Raw genomic sequence first — 20,322 nt, forward strand, 5'->3', positions numbered from 1 at the left:
CTAGCAATCTTGTGTTTTGACAACCCTCCAAGTGATTGATGCAACCTCAAATTTGAGACCTGCTGGATTCGATTTTAAAGTTGGATGCAGAACTAGATGGAATCCCCTTTTGTACTAGCACTTCACTTTAAGAATTAAATCTTAGAGCACAGTGAAATAAAGGTACTTGAAAAACCCCAACACACTATTACGTTATTATTACAACTGTAGCACAAATAATTATTCTGAAGAGACAATACGTTTCACACCAGAAAGGCTTTAAACAGATGAAGGATGCCAACACCTAGGTTTCTTTATCCTGAGAGGTGTCCCTAACATATCCTAAGTTCCGTGCATTTACGGCATGAATAGAATAAAGCGCCTATCGAAAAACTTGTCACCTGCCACCCCGATTGATAAACGTACAGTCATTTTCTCCTATACGAGACTATAAGCAAATCCCCACAGGGCCAACCCCACACTGGAGCAGCTAACCAGACTTTCCCTAACTCCCAGACCCCAGGAAAGCTGCCTCAGTCTGTAACTTGCGCGCCATTGAGAACTGGCAAGGCAGGGCCAAGAGGCTTGTAGCAGGGACCAAGCAATACGCCCAGGGAGAAGTGCTGCCCTCGCACCCTAGGCAACAGCACCGGCTACAACTCACTGCAAGAGACGAGAGTAAAACTCCTCAGCAGCTCGGTTCATTCGGGACCACATCACGCCCCAGCTTGACTGCGGACCCGAGACAGCCAAACTGAACTGCGCGCCGCCGCTGACGTCCAGGGTCATGACCCCCTCGCCGGGACTACGTTTACACCCCACCCACTCCCGGCAGGCCCTGTCAGCCCACGAAGTTATCTTTTGTTTTAGAGCACACAGCGGTTTTTTTCTGTCCCAGCAGTTTTCCATTCCCGTAAGAAAAAGTTAAAATAAATTGCAGTGGGGGGGGGGGGAAGACACTTCGTCTCGCGAGAGTTGCCACGCCTCCTTATGGATTACTCCGCGAAAAGGAGTCCCTTGTTTCTAAGCGCTTTTGTTGGCTTTGGAAGTCAGTAGACACCGTAGTTTGATGCATGTAAAGAAATAACACGCTATTTATTATTTTTATACAGAGGTAGAGCGATATTTTGTGTCTCTGGATTGGTTCTGAGGCGGGGCAGGTTGGCGGACGAGTTGAAGGTTACATATAGAGCGGAAGTGCTAGGTCTTTCCTTTTCCTAAAGGAGCCGCCGGGTTGAGAGGAGCGTGGCCCTCTCCTCTCCCCGCGATGGTGAGTGGAAGCTCTCTCTGGTGGGCTTTTCTCTGCTGTCGGGTTCTGGCAGGAATGGGTTAGGCGTTTGGGGCATAAAGTCTTAAAGCGAGAAAGCGAGGAGTAGGAGATGAGTGTCAGAGGCGTCTGTTCGAGGCTCGGAGCTGGGTAGTGCGGCTTTACGGCAGCCATTTTAGAGGCAACGTGGGCGTCCCAGCACAGGGCGACAGCAGATCGTTCTCAGGTGCAGAGGAACCTTTGGGATTCTAGTTTTCCTTGTATCGTAGAAGGCATGGGTTCTGCTGACAATTTGCAAACTCTTGGGGCCTAAGGCTGAATCGGGGTGAAAATCAGTTTTGGGACTTGTATTTTCACATGCTGTTCAATAAGAAATACTTCCGTGTTTTGAAGAGAGACATTGTGAAAGACTTGTATATCCACTTTTTTCTGAATTTTCATGTGTTATCTAAGAAGAGCCTCTACAAAAGCTTTCCAAACGTCTTTAAAAGTTGTTCTGCTTAGTGTCCCCTAAACCTTTGAATTCTTAGCTCATAGCATGACTAATGTCACATGCACTGCATTTCCACAAATAACGTTTGCTATTTGTATTGTGTAGTGTTTTGTGCCCTGGGGAGTTCAGTGAAAAAAAACAGAAAACGTTTGTGATGCTTGTGTCATGATTTGAACAAAATAACATAGAAATATTCAATGGTAGTAATTGTGAACACGGGCAATGGGAGTAGATGCAGTAGTTGGGCCTTAAAGTGATCAGAGAAACTTTCCAGAAGGTGGCCTGAAGGAGCGTGAGGAAGCATGCTGAGCCTGTTGAAGATGAAGACAGCTATTTCTGAGGCAGAAGGGGTATGGCCCTGAGTGTAGGGACAGTGATGTCTGGAAAAGATTAGGGAGATGAGGTCCAGCACATCATGTAGGCCATCCTCAGAACTTCAGTAGGTTTATTTTCAGGTGGTACGTCTTTGGAGAAGGTTGAGCAAAATTAACATGACCAGTATTTTTGCTGGTAAGTTTCGTGAGATCTCTTTGGGATGAAGGGGGCCAAGGGCAGAAATTTGAAGTAGAGCTGTCGTAGACCAGATTTGCTGACACTTGGTAAAAGTTCAGATGGTGGCGTTAAATAGCATTTTTAAATCTTACAGTATGGTTTGATCATTTTCTTTTGTACAGCCTAGGTTGAAAGTTGAATGATAAATTTTGTGGTAGATTTTGAGGTTCTAAATGTCCTTTAAGAATTTATTGAAGTTAGTAAACACGATGTGTGGGGAACAGAAACGCGATGTGTTGGGAACAGCCTTTGTTTCAGTTCTAAGCGTTGTCTACCTGCCCAAATTCGAATCTCCTGTAATTCAGTCTTTAAAAAGTACTGTTGATAACACGTGAGAATAGTGTTTCTGCTATCGTCTGTTAATATAAATTACCTTTTTCTTTTCCCCAGGCGTGTGCTCGCCCATTGATATCTGTGTACTCCGAAAAGGGGGAGTCATCTGGCAAAAATGTTACTTTGCCTGCTGTGTTCAAGGCTCCCATTCGACCTGATATCGTGAACTTTGTTCACACCAACTTGCGCAAAAACAACAGACAGCCATATGCTGTCAGTGAATTAGCAGGTATGGATTTTTCAAGGGTTGATGTTATAAGACCTTAACAGCAGTGATGAGATTCCACTCCATTGGTCCGTGTTTCTGAATCAGCATGATTTTCCTGGATGTTCTGATGCTGTTGCTGCCATGCATGATACTCCTGGATTGGTAGGGTTGAGCAGCTAAAACGTATTTCTTCCCAATTTCAGGTCATCAAACCAGTGCTGAGTCTTGGGGTACTGGCAGAGCTGTGGCTCGAATTCCCAGAGTTCGAGGCGGTGGGACTCACCGTTCTGGCCAGGGTGCTTTTGGAAATGTATCCTTTGTTTCACTCTGGATTGGTCAGCTCTTGTGGAATTTATCAGACTGGACCTGGTTTATTCATGTTAGCGGTTTCGAACAACGTATTAATAGTGTCCAGGATAAACATTGTTCTGGTCAGATAGGAGCTTGGCATTAGGAAGTTTTGCTTGCAATGATGTCGTAATTTGCGTCTTACTCTGTTCTCAGCGACAGTTGCCTGCTGTCAGTAAGCTGGTTCAGAAGGGTGACGAAAATACTTACTGAGCAAGACATAACCCTTCTTTAATTCCTAAAATTCTTAAGAAGTATGATTCTTAACTGGGATAATAGATGTGTCGTGGAGGCCGCATGTTTGCACCAACCAAAACCTGGCGCCGTTGGCATCGCCGAGTGAACACAACACAGAAGCGATATGCCATCTGCTCTGCCCTGGCTGCCTCAGCCCTACCAGCGCTGGTCATGTCTAAAGGTTTGTATATTTCGTATTACAGGAATGATATAAAATACCTTTTTTTTTTCCCTTCTCCCCACCTGACCCATTTCATATTCATGTTAATACGTAGATTCTGTTCATCCCAGAGTCCCTGACTAAATTTCTATTAGATAATAATCCTGACTACGTTGATCTATGGTTAAGTCATAGTGAATACTGTGTAATAACTGGTGAACTAAGTGCAATGTGGTGATTTCATGTGTTAGAAAACTTCCCACTCTAACTTCATGTGCCTACTCTATTTTAACTCAAAATGATGAGATTCCACTTAATTGGTCCGTGTTTCTGAAACACATGATATTTGTGGAAATTCTGATTTGGCACATCATATGCTATTTTGCTCTTGTGGATTCTATGAAATGTTTCTCGATTTTTCAAAAGGTTCGGGGTAACCAGGTATTTGTTGGTGTTAATTGGCATTGTCAGGTCATCGTATCGAAGAAGTTCCTGAACTTCCTTTGGTGGTTGAAGATAAAGTTGAAGGTTACAAGAAGACCAAGGAGGCTGTTTTGCTTCTTAAGAAACTTAAAGCCTGGAATGATATCAAAAAGGTAGGCTTAATGAACAAATTTCCATTTTGGTGGTCCTTAACACAAATTTGTCAGATTTTTAAATTTCAAGAGATGTCTGGAAGTATAACTTCAGTGGGTGCGAGAACAAGCACCCTGAAGCCTTACGACTTGGGTTGAATCCTGACTGCCATTTATGGCTATGCGTTAATGTTGAGCACTTTGTTGTAGCTTCCTTTCATCATCTGTAAAGTGGAGTTTAACTTTGAAGATCAATTGCAGGGTTCATATCTTAAAATACGAAGTGTTCTCACTTTTTAGGTCTATGCCTCTCAGCGAATGAGAGCTGGCAAGGGCAAGATGAGAAACCGTCGCCGTATCCAGCGCAGGGGACCGTGCATTATCTACAATGAAGACAACGGTATCATCAAGGCCTTCAGAAACATCCCTGGTAATTGTACTGCTTACTTCAATTGCCCGTATGATGCAAGCTTCCTCAGCTTTTATTATGATGAGATTCCACTTTATGGTCCGTGTTTCTGAAACACATGATTATGTGGAACTTCTGATTCTCAGCTGAATGAGTGCACCAGAGATGGTCGAACGTGCCTGATTAGTAACGGTTCTCGGGTACCTGATGCACATAAGTCAGAAACGTGATTTGTGTTTCTTGTATGTAAACTACAGGCTCCCTAATTCTCTTTTCCCTTCAAAAGGAATTACTTTACTTAATGTAAGCAAACTGAACATTTTGAAACTTGCTCCTGGTGGGCATGTGGGACGTTTCTGCATTTGGACTGAAAGTGCTTTCCGCAAGTTAGACGATCTCTATGGCACTTGGCGTAAGGCTGCCTCCCTCAAGAGTAACTACAAGTGAGTGTTCTTCGTGTTCATATATTGAACACAGATGTTCATGCTGTGGATACTTACATTCGGAATTGGTGTGCGTGTTTTCTAAATAATGGATGATATGTGGCCATATCCCCTTACGTACAGATTCAATGTTGTGAAATGGTGAGGTATTCTGAACAGTGGTAGTGAAATTCAACATTTTTTTCTTTTCAGCCTTCCCATGCATAAGATGCTTAATACAGACCTTAGCAGAATCTTGAAAAGTCCAGAGATTCAAAGAGCCCTCCGAGCACCACGGTAAAGTTGTGATACTTACTCTAGCTAAAGCCTCATATTGTTGGTTATTTCAAAAATGTAGATAAGGTGAATAAAATACTAATAATGGTACCTTTTTATAGCAAGAAGATTCATCGCAGGGTCCTGAAGAAGAATCCACTGAAGAACCTGAGAATCATGTTGAAGCTAAACCCATACGCAAAGACCATGCGCCGGAACACCATTCTTCGCCAGGCCAAGAATGTGAGTGCTAATTTGGTTTTTGGTGGTCGGTTAACTTATTTTAGAAAGAAGTGATTCTTGGGTTTTTCTCTTTAATTTGTTGCAGCACAAACTCCGTATGGATAAGGCAGCAGCAGCCTTAGAAGCCAAATCAGATGAGAAGGGGGTTCCAAGCAAGAAGCCTGTGGTAGGGAAGAAAGGAAGGAAGGCTGTTGGTGTGAAGAAGCAGAAGAAACCTGTGCTGGGGAAAAAGGCCGCAGCTACCAAGAAACCAGCTGCTGACAAGAAGCCTGCAGAAAAGAAACCCACTGCGGAGAAGCCTGCTGCCTAAAAACTTACGTTTATTCTATAAAAGTCAAATCGTTTTGGATGGCTAATTTTGAATAAAGATCCCACGTTGAAGGCCAGAAACATGACCTGTTGAGTGTGTTTGAATCTTGGTTAGAATAGTTTTGTTTTTCTCCCATAATTCCAGCCTTCTGGTTGCATTTTGTAGTCTGGTGTAAAGCAGGGCCTTGCCTTTATAGTAAATCCATGCAGTTGAATGTGAAGAAGAACGTTGCATAAATCCAGATATAAATCCAATTTGTAAATAACAACGTTTTGAGAACCTGGTGGTTAAAAGACTTCTCAAATGTGCAGAAGCTGTTAGAAGATTTAGCACTCCTCAGGGTACCTGGGTGCCTCACTGGGTTGAGCATCCTCCTAGTTTTGGGTTAGGTCAAGAGCTCATGGGTCATAGGATCAAGCCCAATGTCAGTATCCAGGTTAAGTGGGGAGTCTGCTTGGGATTCTTTCCCTCTTCCATCCTGTACTCTGTTGCAGGCTAGCGCGCTCTCGTCACTCCTCCTTCCAAAGACAAAAAATGCACCTTGGAAAATAGGCAAATTACATAAGAGGGTTTTTTTTCCCAGTACCACAAGAGGGCAGAATCTATATTTTTGAGGGACTGCAATAAATTGCTGGTTACTCTACAAAGGTGCCTATTAGAACTTAATGTGATAAGAGTACAGTTAGAGGAAATGCTACCCTCGTTATTTTGACCCATAGTATGGAAGTGTCAGAAGCATTTTTCAGAACTACTTGGGTTTTCGCAGATTTAGTAAAGGGAGGGATATGTTCACTATATTGCAGAGAAGTGAACCCAAAAGGACATGCAGGGTTTTTCCTACCCTGTTTTGTCCGCATGTCTTAACCACCTTAAGGGTTGACCTGTCCCAGGCTATGTTTTGTCTCTTGTCAGGGTTTGTTTCGTATCTGGTTTGTTTCCTTTGATATTATCCACATCCGGGTGGTGTATGCTCTGATCTGCAGATAGAGATCTCTGTCCCTTAGCACTTAAAGGCACCACGTCCCAATTGAATTTGTTAGCACTGCGTTTTTTTCCTGCTGTAACTTGCACAGCTGCTTGGGAACCACTTTCATGTGACCAGGAATCCTTGCCTGCAAAAATCAACAGGCCTCGTGCGCCTCTGTGCTAGATGCTCCTGCGTTGGGTCTCTGCCCTCGTGGATCTGCAGGTTTTGTGGAGTTAAAAAGAGCCACTTGTTGCAAAAACTAAAATTTAAAGTTCGATGCTTGGGAGTACTCAAAAGAAGCGTTTGAAACTGGGTACTTGGCCATTTTTACCCCCCAAGTTCTTTATGGCTTCACGCCCTGTGCTTTAGATTCCTGATGATCACGGGACTCGGGTTTTCTCGTTAAAAACCCGGGACTGCGGTGGGTAAAGCAGGGCCACCGCGAAGGGGCCAGCGAGAGTGCCGACGCCGGCCGGAAGCGCCGTGGCCCACGTGGCGCCAGCCCCGCCCAGCCCGCGGCTCCGTTTCCGGGAACGCGGGGCTCGTGACGTCATTACCGAGCGCCCGGCGCGACGGCGGGCAGGAGGAGGCGCCATGCTGAGCCGGCTTCAGGAGCTGCGAAAGGAGGAGGAGACGCTGCTGCGGTTGAAGGCGGCCTTGCACGACCAGCTGAACCGGCTCAAGGTGACCCCGCTTCCCCCCCGCCTCCGCCGCCCCTCCACTCCGCCGCCCCGCGAACCTTAGGCGTCGGCGGCGTCCACCTGGTGGTTGACAAGCACCTGGGGAGCGTGTTTGATTCTGCGGGCCCACTTCTCTCAGAGTCTTGAACCTGCAGGGCTAGGCTGGGGTCCAGCGATCTGTACGTGGGGCAAGGCCACCGCCACACGGCCAACACCCGTAAATGCAGGTGCCCCGCCCACCACGCGCTGAGCAGGTGCGACCTCCCTGAGGCTGGCTAGGCTCTCCCTGCCCGGGCCCCTTCCTCCCTGGCTCCTTCAGCACGTGCTAGCCACCATTTACTAGCTTCTTTCGGCGCTAGAAACAGCTCCAGTGTTGCTAAGCCGGAAGAGACTCGTGGATCCGTTGTGCAAAGAAAGAAAGCGAGGCCCTGAGGAAAGAGGCTTGTCGCAGGGTTCCCAATAACTTTTCTTCTGGCAGCTGTCACGGACTCCGCGGCCTGGACGAGATTTAGGTGCACCAGGGCCCTTTCCCATACCTGTCCCTAATCCACTCTCTTTAGCCCCAGTGAGAGGATCCTGATAAGGGCGACTTAGAACTCTTTTTCTGGATCTTTAAGTGCAAATGAGGTTGAGATGCAGGTTATGAAGACCTTTTGTAAACTGAAAAGCACTGTACGGCTATGACATATCAAAATAGTATTTTCCTGAGGACGGTTGTAATGGCCTGCACTTATTCATGTTCTTGTATCCCCAGTACCTGTACGAGTGCCCAGTGGGTGTGTGTTGCGTATGATGACGACAACGACCTCTAAAGTCTCAGTTCCTTTATGCTCCAGGAAACACTTCCACTTTCCGTTCTCCTTGCCTTCACTTTCTCATTACTGCGTAGAAATCTGTAGTCTCGGGAATTGGCCCTCTGTGGAATCAGAAGACACCTTGCTTCTTTAAGGGCACAATTGGCTTTTCTACCCAGATCTGCTGTGTCTACGGGAATGAAAGTCTTGGCTCAGCTGAGACACCTGTACACCCAGGGGAAAGGGGCTGGAGGTTTTCTTGGCTCCCTTCCTTAAAATGTGGGTAAAGATTAAGAGCCCCACCCTTCCCTCTAGAGCTGCACAGAGGTGACACTGTTTTCCCTTCTCCTCATGGTGCCAGCCTTTGACAGCATGCTCAGCCAATTTTACCCGTGTCGGTAGCCCAGTGAAATAGTAAGTGTCCTCACCTCTTCTTTTCTAGGTTGAGGAATTAGCCCTCCAATCAATGATTAGTTCTAGGAGAGGGGATGAGATGCCCTCTTCTCAGCCTGCACCTGAACAGTCACATGATGTAAGTTGAATCAAATGTGGGCCTAGGGAGAGAATGCAAAATGCATTCTGCTCTGATGCTTCCTGGAGGCCAAAAATTTTTGTGAATTACATTATCATGCCCAGAGGATTCAGGGAATTGGTTGTAAGAATATTCTAGTATAGGGGCGCCTGGGTGGCTCAGTCGTTAAGCGTCTGCCTTTGGCTCAGAGCATGATCCCAGGGTCCTGGGATCAAGCCCCGCATCGGGCTCCCTGCTCCGCTGGGAGCCTGCTTCTTCCTCTCCCACTCCCCCTGCTTGTGTTCCCTCTCTCGCTGGCTGTCTCTCTGTCAAATAAATAAAATCTTAAAAAAAAAATGTTCTAGTTTAATAAACTGGCTATTTCAAAATCAGGGTTTTAGACAGGGGGCAGCCACCTTTCTACCAGCTGGTCCCACTTTATCAGTCAGATGCTGTTGTATTGCCTGCACCATTCTAGTCATCTGACCTCTGTAGTTGCTCCAGTGAACCCAGGGAGCGCGGGAGAGCTTTGCAGGCATCTGTCAAAACTTCCACTGCTTCATGAGTAAGCAAGCCTGGGATTTAACAGAGTGTAGCTTCAGCTGCAAAGCTTAGTGCTGAAAAGTGAGTTCCAGTCCTCAACAGCTCCTTCTCCTACTAATGCCCTTAAGTAAACTAGTACAATATTCTTCTAAATACACCGTATGTGAGCACTTCTTCTCCCAGATGTATTTAAGCCACTTCAAACCATCTGAAAGTAGCACATCTAGGCCGGCGTAATTCTGACGTATGAGCCATGTTTGTAGGTGAGGTGACGTCCTGTCAGATCTAGGGCATTTACACTCCTCCCGTTTTGGCGATGGGAGGGTGGGGGTAAAGGGGTCAGCGTAGAAATTGGAGAAACAGGAAGTGGCCTTACCTCCTGATGATAAATATTGGGGATGAAGATACAACTGAGATTTGATTTTAAAACATATTTAAGAATTTGGTTCGAGGCCAGTGTCTTTCCTACTAATCCCGAATGTCTTTGCCTAAAGCAGATGTTGGTGCATGTCGACAACGAAGCGTCGATCAACCAGACTGCACTGGAGTTGAGCACGAGGAGCCGTGTGCCCGAAGAGGAGGAGGAGGAAGAAGAAGAAGAATCAGACCCCTGAAGCGGGGTAAGGAGGAGCCAAGCTTAGTTATAGGAATTACTTCTACATCTCAGGAAATTCGTCTCTTCAAAACTATTTTCTTTCCATGGGCCCCCAGCCTGCTTTAGAAGGAAGCAAGAACTTTAGGATGTGTAGTTGTGAAAATGGTTCCGTCAAGAACTCAAGTTTCAGAGCGCTTTAACAAAAATTTGTGACATGGAAAAGCAGAGATGCAGTGTCTTAGCATTGGGCAATATGGGTGGTGCTGTGACTGTATTCTGCTCAGATTTAGTAGTTTTACTCGAAACAGAAAATTTCCTCTAAAATGCTATTGAGAAAGTCTGACATTTGCACAAAGAGCAGAGTTTAAATACAGGCCAGCCTTTCCAGTCAACAATGCCTCTTTTAAGAACACCAATTAAAGGCTATCTGCATGCCATTGAACCGTTGTGAGCAGAGCAAGGCCATGGTCTAGGAGAGAAAGATGACAAGTGAGGAGCACGGAGGGCCACCTGAGAGCACAAGCTGCTGCCACCTCTCGGTGGAGCAGGTGGGAATACTGGTGGGCTGCGCCCACGCGGAGGTTCAGACAGCACTGTGGTACGATGTACTTAGGAAAAAGGTGCAGGTAAGAGCTGTCGTGTAGCTTCCTGGTCTCCAGATAGTAACAGAAAACGGTCAGTTCGTCCCCTGGAGCAAAAAATACAGCAGGATGGTTTAAAACCCATTTCTGGACTTAGAAAGGAAAGGTGCCATTAAATCACTGTGCCTGGGAGATTGGGGTTTTGTAATAATGACAGTTACAGAATAACGGTTGTTAAAACTTGGTACTTAGAATTGAGATTCACTTCTGCGTACTGTCCTCTTCCAGTGAATATACAGTTAAGTAGTTGCTTAATTTTATAAAAGTAATTTGCCCTACCCAAGCAACAGAAAAGCCAGACCAAACACAAAGACCCTCCTCAAGCAGAACTTCTTCTGTAACTGTTCCAGAAAAGAACATGAGTATATTTATTAATCAGAATTTCATTAAAGTTATTTTGAGCTACTCTTAAATGAAATAGCAGTTTAAATGAGCATGCTTCTTGGAAAACAGTGAGAAAGTTGCTTTTGCAATGAAAAGCAATCGAGCTATACACTTGGGGGTTTTATTTAAAATAAGAGCGTGGGTTTTTGAGAGCTAGAAAAGTTGGCTCTGAAGTCTAGCTCTACCACTAACTGGCTGCTTGCCTTAACTCTTTGCACCTCTCAGTCCTGTGGGTAAGATGACAGTATTCCTACCCGCCCCAGCACTTTCACAGGTGGTCGTGGGGTGCTTACAGGGTATCCTGTAAAAATCCAGCTTGTGGTGGTGTCTCAGCAAGAGGAAGTCTAAGAAGGGATTTGACATAGGAACTCAAAACAAGACCGAGGCAGGTAACATCATTCTTGAGAACAAGATCATTCTTGGTAAAAATTACCAGGAAAAAACCTTTTTGACTCTCAAAATGTAACACACTTTTGGATGTAAATAGAGAATTTAAAACACCCCTCAAGAGACACTGAACATGAAAGCATTCAGATCCAGGTATCAGACTCTAGGTTACACCTTCCTCCTAAGATGCGGTTTGCGCATTTTAGTGAGAACTTCTCGGTCATATCTTCTCCATTAGCAAAAGACACAGGGTGTGAGTCTTAAACCTCGATCTGAATGGATGTTGAGACGTGTAGGTTAGCCTCCCGGCAAGAAAAAATGGACTGGCTGAGGCAGCAGTATATGTAGCACTCAGCGGTTTTAAAATCTAAAATCCTGGCTGTATCACAAGCCCTCGTAGGTCCAGGGCGGGGTAGGTCCAGGGCGGGGCTCCCTCCTCAGGAGATTTACCCAGGCGCCGTTTTCAGTTTGAAAACAAAATAGGCCTTTTGTTTCTAAAGATGGGTTTTTTTTGGTTTTCTATAACTCGCCCTCTCGAAGAAAATGAGGGAAGAGGTGCCAACCGGGCTGCATCAGGTGTACCCTGAAGTTCCAAAAGTGACTTGGTCAGAAAAGGCATCAGTGGTCAGTTGGGATGTGGCTCTGTTTTCTGTGACTTCCCTGCTACCTCACAGGCAGGACAAAGCCAGCACCAGGTCCACTCCTCTCCAGAAAAGTGGAAAGAAGTCACTGGTGAAAGAGACCGCTGAGCAAAGCAGCATGGGACTGGGCGGAGGCTCCCACACCAGTCAGGTGCCCCTGGGAGCACACCGGTGATGCCCCAACCCCACCTCGGCTCCTGTTTTTTCCCTGGGTAGAAATGGCAGGAAGAGATGGGATCTAGTCACAGGTCCACAGGAAAGGTAGCTGGAAGATTCACACGAGTGGAGAGAAGAGTTGGACAGAGTCCAGAACTTGGAATCATGGGAAGATCCATTAGTCCAGAGCACTGGGCTTGTCCTCGGTGTGGCATCTGCCTTCCAGCCTCCTCCCCGTCTCCGCCTGTGCCCTCACAGTAAGGCTTGGCAAACTCACTGGACTTCCTTGTGTATGTGTACCAGAGACCATGAAAATCCTACCACAAAAGGAGACACATTTTTTCCATCCTTTTAACTTGATAGTATATTTATTAGAATAAGAGATTAGCTTTGTTAAACATCTGGATTGAAATGGTTAAAAGGATTTTCGTACAATTTTTAGGCACTATACACACTTGTTTACAATAACAGCAGTACTTGGATTTGGGGAAAGATAAATCTCATACATTTTAATGCCTTGATCCATTTGTAACATTCAGAGTAACCACCATTTTAGAAACACTAATTCAAACTTAAAGAGACATAAACCACTAAATATCCCACATAATATATTTAAAAATAAATATAGAAATACAACCAGAAGTCTACAGATCATCACAGTAGACAAACTGGTGAAGCCCTGGCTATCATGGCAGTGAAGGGCTCTGGCTGGATTTTGATAGAAATTGCTTCATTCTACACCAAAAGCAAAAATATATAATAAAATAACATGATATATACTTTCCGATGTTCTTTTTCATAGCAGCAAAGCATGCTTCACATGCACTGCCTGTCAAGATCTTCCAAGGCCCCTTCCCACTCAAACAGAAGGTGCGCCTGGCAAGAATGCAGTACCACCAAGTGTCAGAGAACCCCGAAAATACAGGCAGCTAGCCAGTCACGGTGAGGGAAGAGCAGTGCGATTTTCAGTAAGTAAGAATGACTACCCACGGCCCCCCAGGTTTCATGTACTTCAACGCTGCACGTGTGGTGATCGACGTACACCAAGAGCCCCAAGCACAAAGCCGATCCACTTAGGGAGAGAACAGGAAGATTAAAGACAGTGATATTAAAAACGACACAAATAGAATTTTGGCACATGCTGTGTTCTTCATCCTCTGTCACAGGTGAGATGCACGTCTGAAGAGAGACAGGCACGGGCAAGAGGCCCGGAAGCGACATGGCACACCACTGGGCAGGGGACTCGCGCTTCGCTGCTTCCCACATACTTAGACGCCGGCTGCGTGGGTCGGTGTGCTGGGCTGGTTAAGGCCGATGGTGGAGCAGAGCCAACCTGCAAAATCCACTTCTTCCCCGTCCGATCTCTTGATGAAGGCATGAACCTGCGTGCAGGGAAACGGAGAGTAAGCGGTGTTAAAAACCAAAAGGAAAGGTCAAGAATCCTGGGTCAGAGCTTCGCTTGGAAGGAGCTCCTGGAGCGTGTGCCGGGGCAGCAGTTGGGGTGCACGGAAGGGGCCAGCTGCCGCCACGAAAGCCTGCTCTGCTCGTTTCCCCAGCTGTGAGGCCTCAGCTCCTCACTGGCCGCCCTGAGCCTGCGCTCTTCCGCCGGGGCTGGGGCTGGGAGCTCTGCCCTCAGTGCCTCACGGCGTCACTAGGAGGAACAAAGGAACGGATGGACGTCCTGCCCTCCACTCGGCCTTCACACTGCTGCGTGGACACAGGAGGCTGCTGTGTGGGATCCTGCAGCCCCAGGGGCAGCGGGAGCACAGGGGTCAAGGCGGAGCAGGGGATGGGCTCAGGGAGTCCTGGGCGGGTGACTCACAGAAGGACGTGTACAAATTGGACATCAGTGGACTTACCATGAGTTGCTTCAGATCTGCTCTCTCTGCGGGGTTTTTTATTAAGCTGAAAGAAAATATGAGAGAGACTGCCGGGCACTGGCTCCCGCTCAAATCACTCAGATCATGTGCCCGCCCTCCCCACAGCCCGCAGGTTCTGAGCAGTGCGCACGCCTTCTCCGCCTTCCTGTTCGAGCACGCCGGCACGCCTGCAGCTTAGCAAGTGCTTGCCGAATTCAACGAAGTCCAGAAAGCAACATGCCAGTCCCTGCAGAGCAGGTGCCAAAAGCAGCAACTTTTACCCACAGCTGTAGTCCGACCAGTCCCCGAAGTCATGGCACTCTGGAAGTGCGAGGAAAAGGGCAGAGCTCTGCTCCCCAAGACTGGATGGGGAGGCTGACAAAACCAGCGTACTGTTCCCGAGGGCAAGGAGTGGACTTACCATTTATTCACAAAATCTTGAAATTCCAGACTGAAAACTCCACTGGGCAGTTTTGGAGGAGGCTGCAAATACATGTCAAGACATAAGAAAGGCCTGGCTTCCTTCTCCACCCATAGTCCCCACAAACTCCCTCCCCCGCAGGCCTCTGGGCAGCGCTGCCCTTCTCCAGGTACAGGGAGGCAGGGGCTGCCTGCGGGGTCTTCCGGCTGGAACCACTGGTCTCACAAAGCACACTTAGAACTGGGGCCCAGTTAGTGTTCTACCACCCACTCGTCTAGTGACTAAACAAATCACTGTTTCTCTGTGAATCTGTTTGTCCTTCTCTGAGATGAGGAGGGCCGCACGATCTCTGGGACCCTTTCCCGCCGATACTCCAACTGTGTAAGCCTTGGAGTGTGGCGAGGACTCCCCAGCGATTCCGAGCGGCAGCAGCTAGGGAGCTGTGCAGACCCCCAGGCACAGCCCAGGCTCACAGCGCCCTTGCATGTCACAAGCTACCTAAATAGTAATAAAACATGTACCCTTGTCTGAGCCCTGAAGAAGTGGAGCAAGGTTAATAAAACAGGTGACAGAAGGCTGGGTCTTGTCTGGCCGTTCACCCCAGGAATACAGCCATGTGCAGGCACCAGCGCGAGGACACGGGCAAGGGCAACAGCTCTCCTTTCCCCAGGGTACGCAGTGGCGGTCACGCAGGGTTACACAGGACAGGGCCCTGGAACACCTGGCTCGTGCGCTCCGCGTGCGTGGGACCTGTGCCAGGGCTGAGTGCAGCTTCCTCGTGTGCGGGCTCCCAGACCGTGCCCGGGATGTCGCTGCGCTGATGGGTAGCCCGGATCAACAGGTGATCCAAGACTGCCTCCCCCCTCACCCCGAAGGCCTTAGCAGAACAGCAGGACCAACTGACCTGAGGGACTAAAACCCAGCCCGCAGGCCCACCCTGAAGGCCGTCGCTGCTGCTGAGGGGAATAAAGGGAACGTTCAAGGGTAGAGACGGACAGCTTGGTCCCCCGAGGCCACGCTAGTCCTGAGTAGGATGGGGGCCGGGCAAAGCGGGGCCTGCGAGGTGCCCGCACCTGCCACCACGCAGCTCAGCGTTCTGGGGGGCTGGGGGCTGGCACTGTGGGTGGTAAAGAAGGAAGAGCACTAGGTGGGAAGGACCTGAGCTACCTGGAGCCTGAGCTTCCTCACCTGTGAGGGGGGTAACGAAGCCAGCTGGGCCCCCAGAGGCAAGCAGGGCACAGCAGGGGACCGGCAGCGGCTTACTGAGCCAGGCCATCTCCCGTGACATGTTTCCCTCCCCACCCCACCCCCAGCACCACCCAGCTCAGGCCCCAGCAGCAGAGGGTGGCCGTCCTGACCAGCACAGATGCAAGGCCCTCCGCCTTCCTTGAGTCCTTCAGCAGCTGAGATCACATCCTGAACCTCTGTTCCATGTCCCAGGGTGCTTAGCATAAAGCTGGACGGTAAGGAGAGGTCCGTTAACCTCCCTGGTCAGTGACGTATTAACTGCTGGGGTGAAGCAGGATTGTGCCTGTTGAGTTTGTAAGGGACAAGGGGACCCTTTGAGGTCTGATTTTAGAGCGAAGTAGGAAAAGTTATTCTGCCAGTCTCTTGAGGAAGAAGAGCACAGGGCCACGCCTTTTACCGTGTACCCCAGCAGCGTCCCCAACCTCACAGAGCCGGTCCCTTCTCACCTGCTACCCGTGCCGGCCCGGCCACCGAACGTCCCATCCCGAAGCCCTGCCCCACCCTCCTCTGTGCCACTGCACTGCTGGAGTCCGCCGCTTCCCACCCCCTCGATCCCAGACTGGAAGGCTGGTCGCTCTCTTCCTCGATCCTCTTCGTTTAAACATACTGGTGTATGTGTCACACAAATCATGCGTGTTCCTTGCATCAAAGTCAGCCAGCAGCAAGGAGCCAAAAGAAACTGCATCACCCTGAGAGAACCACTGTTTCATACTACTTTCAGACTTTATATGCACACACATATTTTATAAAGATTTTTTAAAGAATCAATCACAGTATACATAGTACTTTGTACTGTTTTTCACACGTCTATAGTGAATATTTTCCATACTATTGCTACACTTTTTTTTTGTTTAACATCTGGTTTTTAATGGCACTTACAAGGGAAAACCCTACCCTACAGGTATGTATGTATTTGCCTTGCCTCCCATATGAAGCTAACGATCTTCACTACTAGGGACTTCTGTTTTTCCATCGGTGGCCCCCACCTCATCCCTACGGTGACCCCAGCAGTGCGCACGTAGCCCACGGGAAGCGCACAAGAAAGGCCTGGTGAATGAAGCAGAAAGAATGGAATGGGCACCCTGGAGGCTCCTGACTGAGAAAGGGAGAGAAACTCAGAGCCACCCAAGGATGTTCCCTGGGGAAGGGACACCTGGAGCCTCTCAGCCAACCACTCCATTCCAACAGCAGGACGCCCTACAAGAATCCCCTCGGGGCCCCAAAAGCCCCACTGTGCAACCAACTCAGGTATCCCAATCAAATTGACTTTCCCTAATAGAAGCACATTCCAAGGTCAGGGAAGCCATGCAGTACTTACCTCGTTGACTATGTAATCCAGCAACTCAAAAATCGCCATGGGAGGCCGGCTGTCCATTCCGTAAGCTACAGATGAAGAAAAAACACATCTCAGAAAACAGGAAGTTATTGGCCAATGTGAGACTAGGGATTGGAGCAGGGGTCCTGGGGACCGGAACAGGGTCGTGGATGATAAGCAGAGACACGAGAGCCACAGATCAGGCTGACCACAGAGGGGACCAGCCAAGGCCACAGAGTTGGGCAGCCAGGGTAGGAGTGTGGGCTCTGCCGCCGCCAAGGCCTGCGACCTCAGGCAAACCCACTGACAGCTTAGTAGTGAATTTGGTACAGTGGAGATGGGTAATCGTTATGTCTGCCCTTCTCTTCCTTACACTGAGAGGGGGTAAATGAGGTAGTAACGAAGTCAGTCAAGGACCCGGTTTTAAATCTCCCTGAGCTTGGGTTTCTTCCTTTTATCTTCCAGAGTCCCAGGGCAGCCTCAGGGACCACAGCCACAGTCCCTCCAGTGACCCACTACCATCCGCTGTGTCTCCCTTCATACAGGCCCTCTCCCATGAGGGCCTCCCAGGGACAGACACCAGGTCCTCCTGGTCACACATGTCCCGGCAGGAAGTACATCAGAAGACGGTGGCTGGGCCAGGATCTTCCTCCAAGTACCAGGTTTACGGCTCAGTACGCATGATCAGAGAGGCAGGCTGTGCTGCACAGCGCCCGGTACCCAGGACTCAGACTTGGCCACTTACGGTGTGCAGTCCTGACACGTGTCCTCGCATCTAACACAGAGATTGTAACAGTGCTCACACACGACCGCTATTAAAATCAGATAATACTCGGCAAGTCCGTGGAGACGCAAAGTAGATTAGCAGCTGCCAGGGGCTGGGGTGGGGGGAGATGGGAGTGATTGCTCATGGAGGTGGGGCTTCTTTTAGGGTGACGGACATGTTCTGGAATTACACAGTGGTGATGGTCACACAACATGGAAGAATATACTAAATCCACTGAAATGTACACTTTAAAGTGTGCATCTTATGTTGTGGGAAGTTTACCTCACAAAAAAAAAAAAACACAAAAAACTACCTAAAAAAAAAAAAAAAAGATGTCATCATTTTTAAAAATCAGATACTGCATACAAAGTACCAAATGCCGCGCCAGGAACGCAGCCAGCACTCAACGAAGGGTGAGAAGATGCTGGCAGTAACGTAAGGTAACACCCACCTGGGGCCCCTGCTCTGCTTCCCGCCCTGGCCCCAGCCTGGCATCCAGAGACAGGCAGTCTTGAGACAATGTGCAGAGAAACAGCCCTCCAGAAACCCACAGGAGTAAGGGACCCCGCCCCCCTGCCCCCAGTCCAAGCACAGGCCACTCACAGCTGAGGGGCCTTCCGGGGGTCCTTGGTCTGGGTGGCGTCTCAGCCGCATCTCCCTCCACTTGGCACCCAAACATCAGCTCCAGCTCCTTGGCATCTGGAGGAGGGATGGGATACCTCCCCACCGCCATCTCAACCAGAGAGAGCCCCATGCTCCAGATGTCCGACTGCACCGAGTAATGAGTCCCCTGGAGTCTTTCTGGCTGCGGGAGAGACAGACGCAGTTCTGGTCACCTGTGAGCGAATCTGGGCCCACGCAGCAGAGGGAGAGGCGAGTCCCCACGGAGGCTCCGGGGGACGCCTCCGGACTGCCTGCCCCTTTGAGGCTTGTCTGCACGGCAGGGAGTGGGCTGCCCTGCTTGGTCTTGGCCCTGGCCCTGGCTCTGGATCTGCTGATGCATTTCATCTGCTTTGGAACCTGCGCTAACTGCTTTAATTTGGTTTCTGACCTGCCTCCAACTACTGTGCTCACCAAATCCTAGCTGGCTCCTGTGGCCCTGACCTACGCCTCCTCACTGCCCTCAACCAACAGCCCCTCCCCGCCCCGCCTGCACCGCGGCTGCCGCTTCAACCGTGGCTCCGGCTCTGCCCCCCGCTTTGCCCAGCCTTGTCACTGCCTTGCACGAGCAGGGAAGCTGGTTCAAAGCCCAGCCTGCGAGGCTCACCCTGTCATCTGGGTCTGAAACACGCGGTTCCTGGAACGTGGGTCATGAATGAAGTGTGCAGTGGGTACAAAGAGCACCGGCCTTGAGAGTCGGGAAAGGTGAGCTCTAAGACCAGCATCCCCCATGGACTCACTGACTGTCCTTGGACAACATGAACAGTAGAAAAGGCAAAGGATCCAGGGTCAGGAGACCTGAGTTCAAGTCCCAATTCTGCGACTTGTAAACTACACGATCCCGAGCCTACGAAGTGAAGCTGATGAGGGTGATGATGACGACAATACGGACGTCACAAAACAGCTGCTCTCCTTACGGGGGTCACTGAGGAGGTGACACCGAATGGAAATGTACGTTAGATGTTGCAGCATGCTACACAAATACGGCTGTTACTGGCAGGAAGAGTCAGGGAAAAGTACACAGTACAAAGCATTATTTTTACCTAGCGTTAACTGAAATAGCACATGTATTTCAAGAACTCTACAAAAAAAATCTTCATTCTGACCACTGTACGGGTTTTTTTGGACATCATTAATATCTCCCATAGGATTTTTCACTAACTCCGACACTGGACCATTTTGGAACTGACCACATAACCACAAAAACCCAAACCACTTACCCTGGATCAAGAGGTCCCAGGGCCTGTTGACTGATTGTGAACTTTGCTGTGGGCAGGTGAGTGGCCCAGAATGCTAGCTGCTCGGCTCTCAGACACTTAGGGAAGAAGCTGAAGGGCCCACCGGTTTCATGTTTCTTAAAGACCGTGTGCCACAGGAGTGGAGGGGGTGGAAATGTGGGCCGGCACTGGGCGAGTCACGCTGACAGTGGCTGTCCAGGTGGGGGCAGGGGGCGGGCAAGAAGGAAGGAGGATGTGGGCATGAACTTCCACACATGGAGGCCGGAAGGAGCTGTCAAATTGGACCCAAGAGGCAAGTGAGGACGTGCTGAGCAAAGGGGACTAATTGGCAAGGAGACCTGGCTTTCAATCCAGGCTCTGCATCCGGCTTTCCTCATCTCTAGAACGGGAGCGAGCAATCACCCGCACTTCCCGGGGCACCCACAGAGAACAAATGCCATCACTCAAGGATGTGGAAGAGAACGCAGAAAATACCCTGGGAGCTGGGATGCCCCAGCCTCTGCATCTGCCCCTCGGATTGATCCGTGCCTGCGCTCACTGCCACCTCCATGGAGGTCCCCACTCACCCTAACGCCCCTCTACGCCGGCACTCACCCAGAGTCCCATTTCCCCCTCTCTGAATCCTTCTCTGGAGCACACCAGCCATTCACCCACCCATTCGGTCAACCAAACATCAGCCTACTCACCAAGCACTCCCCGGGCAC

At 49.1% G+C, this 20,322-nt stretch overlaps 4 protein-coding genes and 4 non-coding genes across 13 annotated transcripts in view; 6 read left to right on the top strand and 2 right to left on the bottom strand.

Moving 5' to 3' along the window:
• ZWILCH (zwilch kinetochore protein) overlaps positions 1-898 on the bottom strand; it is a 36,354-nt gene extending 35,456 nt beyond the window's left edge. For all 3 annotated transcript variants that reach the window (XM_045810711.2, XM_045810710.2, XM_045810709.2), the window contains exon 1: positions 644-898. Coding sequence is in view for 2 of the 3 variants with exons in the window: in XM_045810710.2 (XP_045666666.2) it covers positions 644-888 (245 nt within the window). In the remaining variant the exon portion in view is untranslated. The remainder of the gene's footprint in view (positions 1-643) is intronic.
• A 214-nt stretch (positions 899-1,112) lies between these two features.
• On the top strand, positions 1,113-5,897 carry RPL4 (ribosomal protein L4). Its single transcript, XM_045810737.2, has 10 exons — positions 1,113-1,249; positions 2,682-2,853; positions 3,036-3,142; positions 3,460-3,598; positions 4,049-4,173; positions 4,453-4,582; positions 4,848-5,004; positions 5,197-5,280; positions 5,382-5,502; positions 5,588-5,897. The coding sequence occupies exons 1-10, from the start codon at positions 1,247-1,249 to the stop codon at positions 5,810-5,812; spliced, it is 1,263 nt and encodes a 420-aa protein (XP_045666693.1). The 5' UTR covers positions 1,113-1,246; the 3' UTR covers positions 5,813-5,897.
• On the top strand, positions 2,893-2,964 carry LOC123800885 (small nucleolar RNA SNORD18). Its single transcript, XR_006782035.1, has one exon. It is a non-coding gene; the product is annotated as a small nucleolar RNA SNORD18 (small nucleolar RNA).
• LOC123800886 (small nucleolar RNA SNORD16) lies at positions 3,298-3,396 on the top strand. The gene has a single exon (XR_006782036.1). It is a non-coding gene; the product is annotated as a small nucleolar RNA SNORD16 (small nucleolar RNA).
• LOC123800882 (small nucleolar RNA SNORD18) lies at positions 3,871-3,942 on the top strand. Its single transcript, XR_006782033.1, has one exon. It is a non-coding gene; the product is annotated as a small nucleolar RNA SNORD18 (small nucleolar RNA).
• On the top strand, positions 4,635-4,704 carry LOC123800883 (small nucleolar RNA SNORD18). Its single transcript, XR_006782034.1, has one exon. It is a non-coding gene; the product is annotated as a small nucleolar RNA SNORD18 (small nucleolar RNA).
• A 1,451-nt stretch (positions 5,898-7,348) lies between the features above and the next one.
• On the top strand, positions 7,349-14,965 carry SNAPC5 (small nuclear RNA activating complex polypeptide 5). Of its 3 annotated transcripts, none has more exons than XM_087856843.1 (4): positions 7,349-7,463; positions 8,696-8,785; positions 9,802-9,927; positions 13,278-14,965. In XM_087856843.1, the coding sequence occupies exons 1-3, from the start codon at positions 7,374-7,376 to the stop codon at positions 9,919-9,921; spliced, it is 300 nt and encodes a 99-aa protein (XP_087712969.1). In that variant the 5' UTR covers positions 7,349-7,373; the 3' UTR covers positions 9,922-9,927; positions 13,278-14,965. The 3 variants fall into 3 exon arrangements, with proteins under 3 accessions (XP_087712969.1, XP_045666746.1, XP_045666747.1); XM_045810790.2 differs by having other exon boundaries at positions 9,805-9,927; XM_045810791.2 differs by lacking the exon at positions 8,696-8,785 and having other exon boundaries at positions 9,805-9,927.
• MAP2K1 (mitogen-activated protein kinase kinase 1) overlaps positions 12,458-20,322 on the bottom strand; it is a 76,074-nt gene continuing 68,209 nt past the window's right edge. For both annotated transcript variants that reach the window (XM_045810787.2, XM_045810788.2), the window contains exons 7-11: positions 18,324-18,525; positions 16,958-17,022; positions 14,392-14,453; positions 13,971-14,016; positions 12,458-13,493 (exon numbers count right to left, since the gene is read on the bottom strand). In XM_045810787.2, the coding sequence (XP_045666743.2) occupies positions 13,380-13,493; positions 13,971-14,016; positions 14,392-14,453; positions 16,958-17,022; positions 18,324-18,525 (489 nt within the window). In that variant the 3' untranslated portion in view covers positions 12,458-13,379. The remainder of the gene's footprint in view (positions 13,494-13,970; positions 14,017-14,391; positions 14,454-16,957; positions 17,023-18,323; positions 18,526-20,322) is intronic.

This window comes from Ursus americanus, chromosome 28 (genome assembly GCF_024610735.1).
Source record: "Ursus americanus isolate L20-20 chromosome 28, mUrsAme1.1.p, whole genome shotgun sequence".
Taxonomy (NCBI): Eukaryota; Metazoa; Chordata; class Mammalia; order Carnivora; family Ursidae; genus Ursus; species Ursus americanus.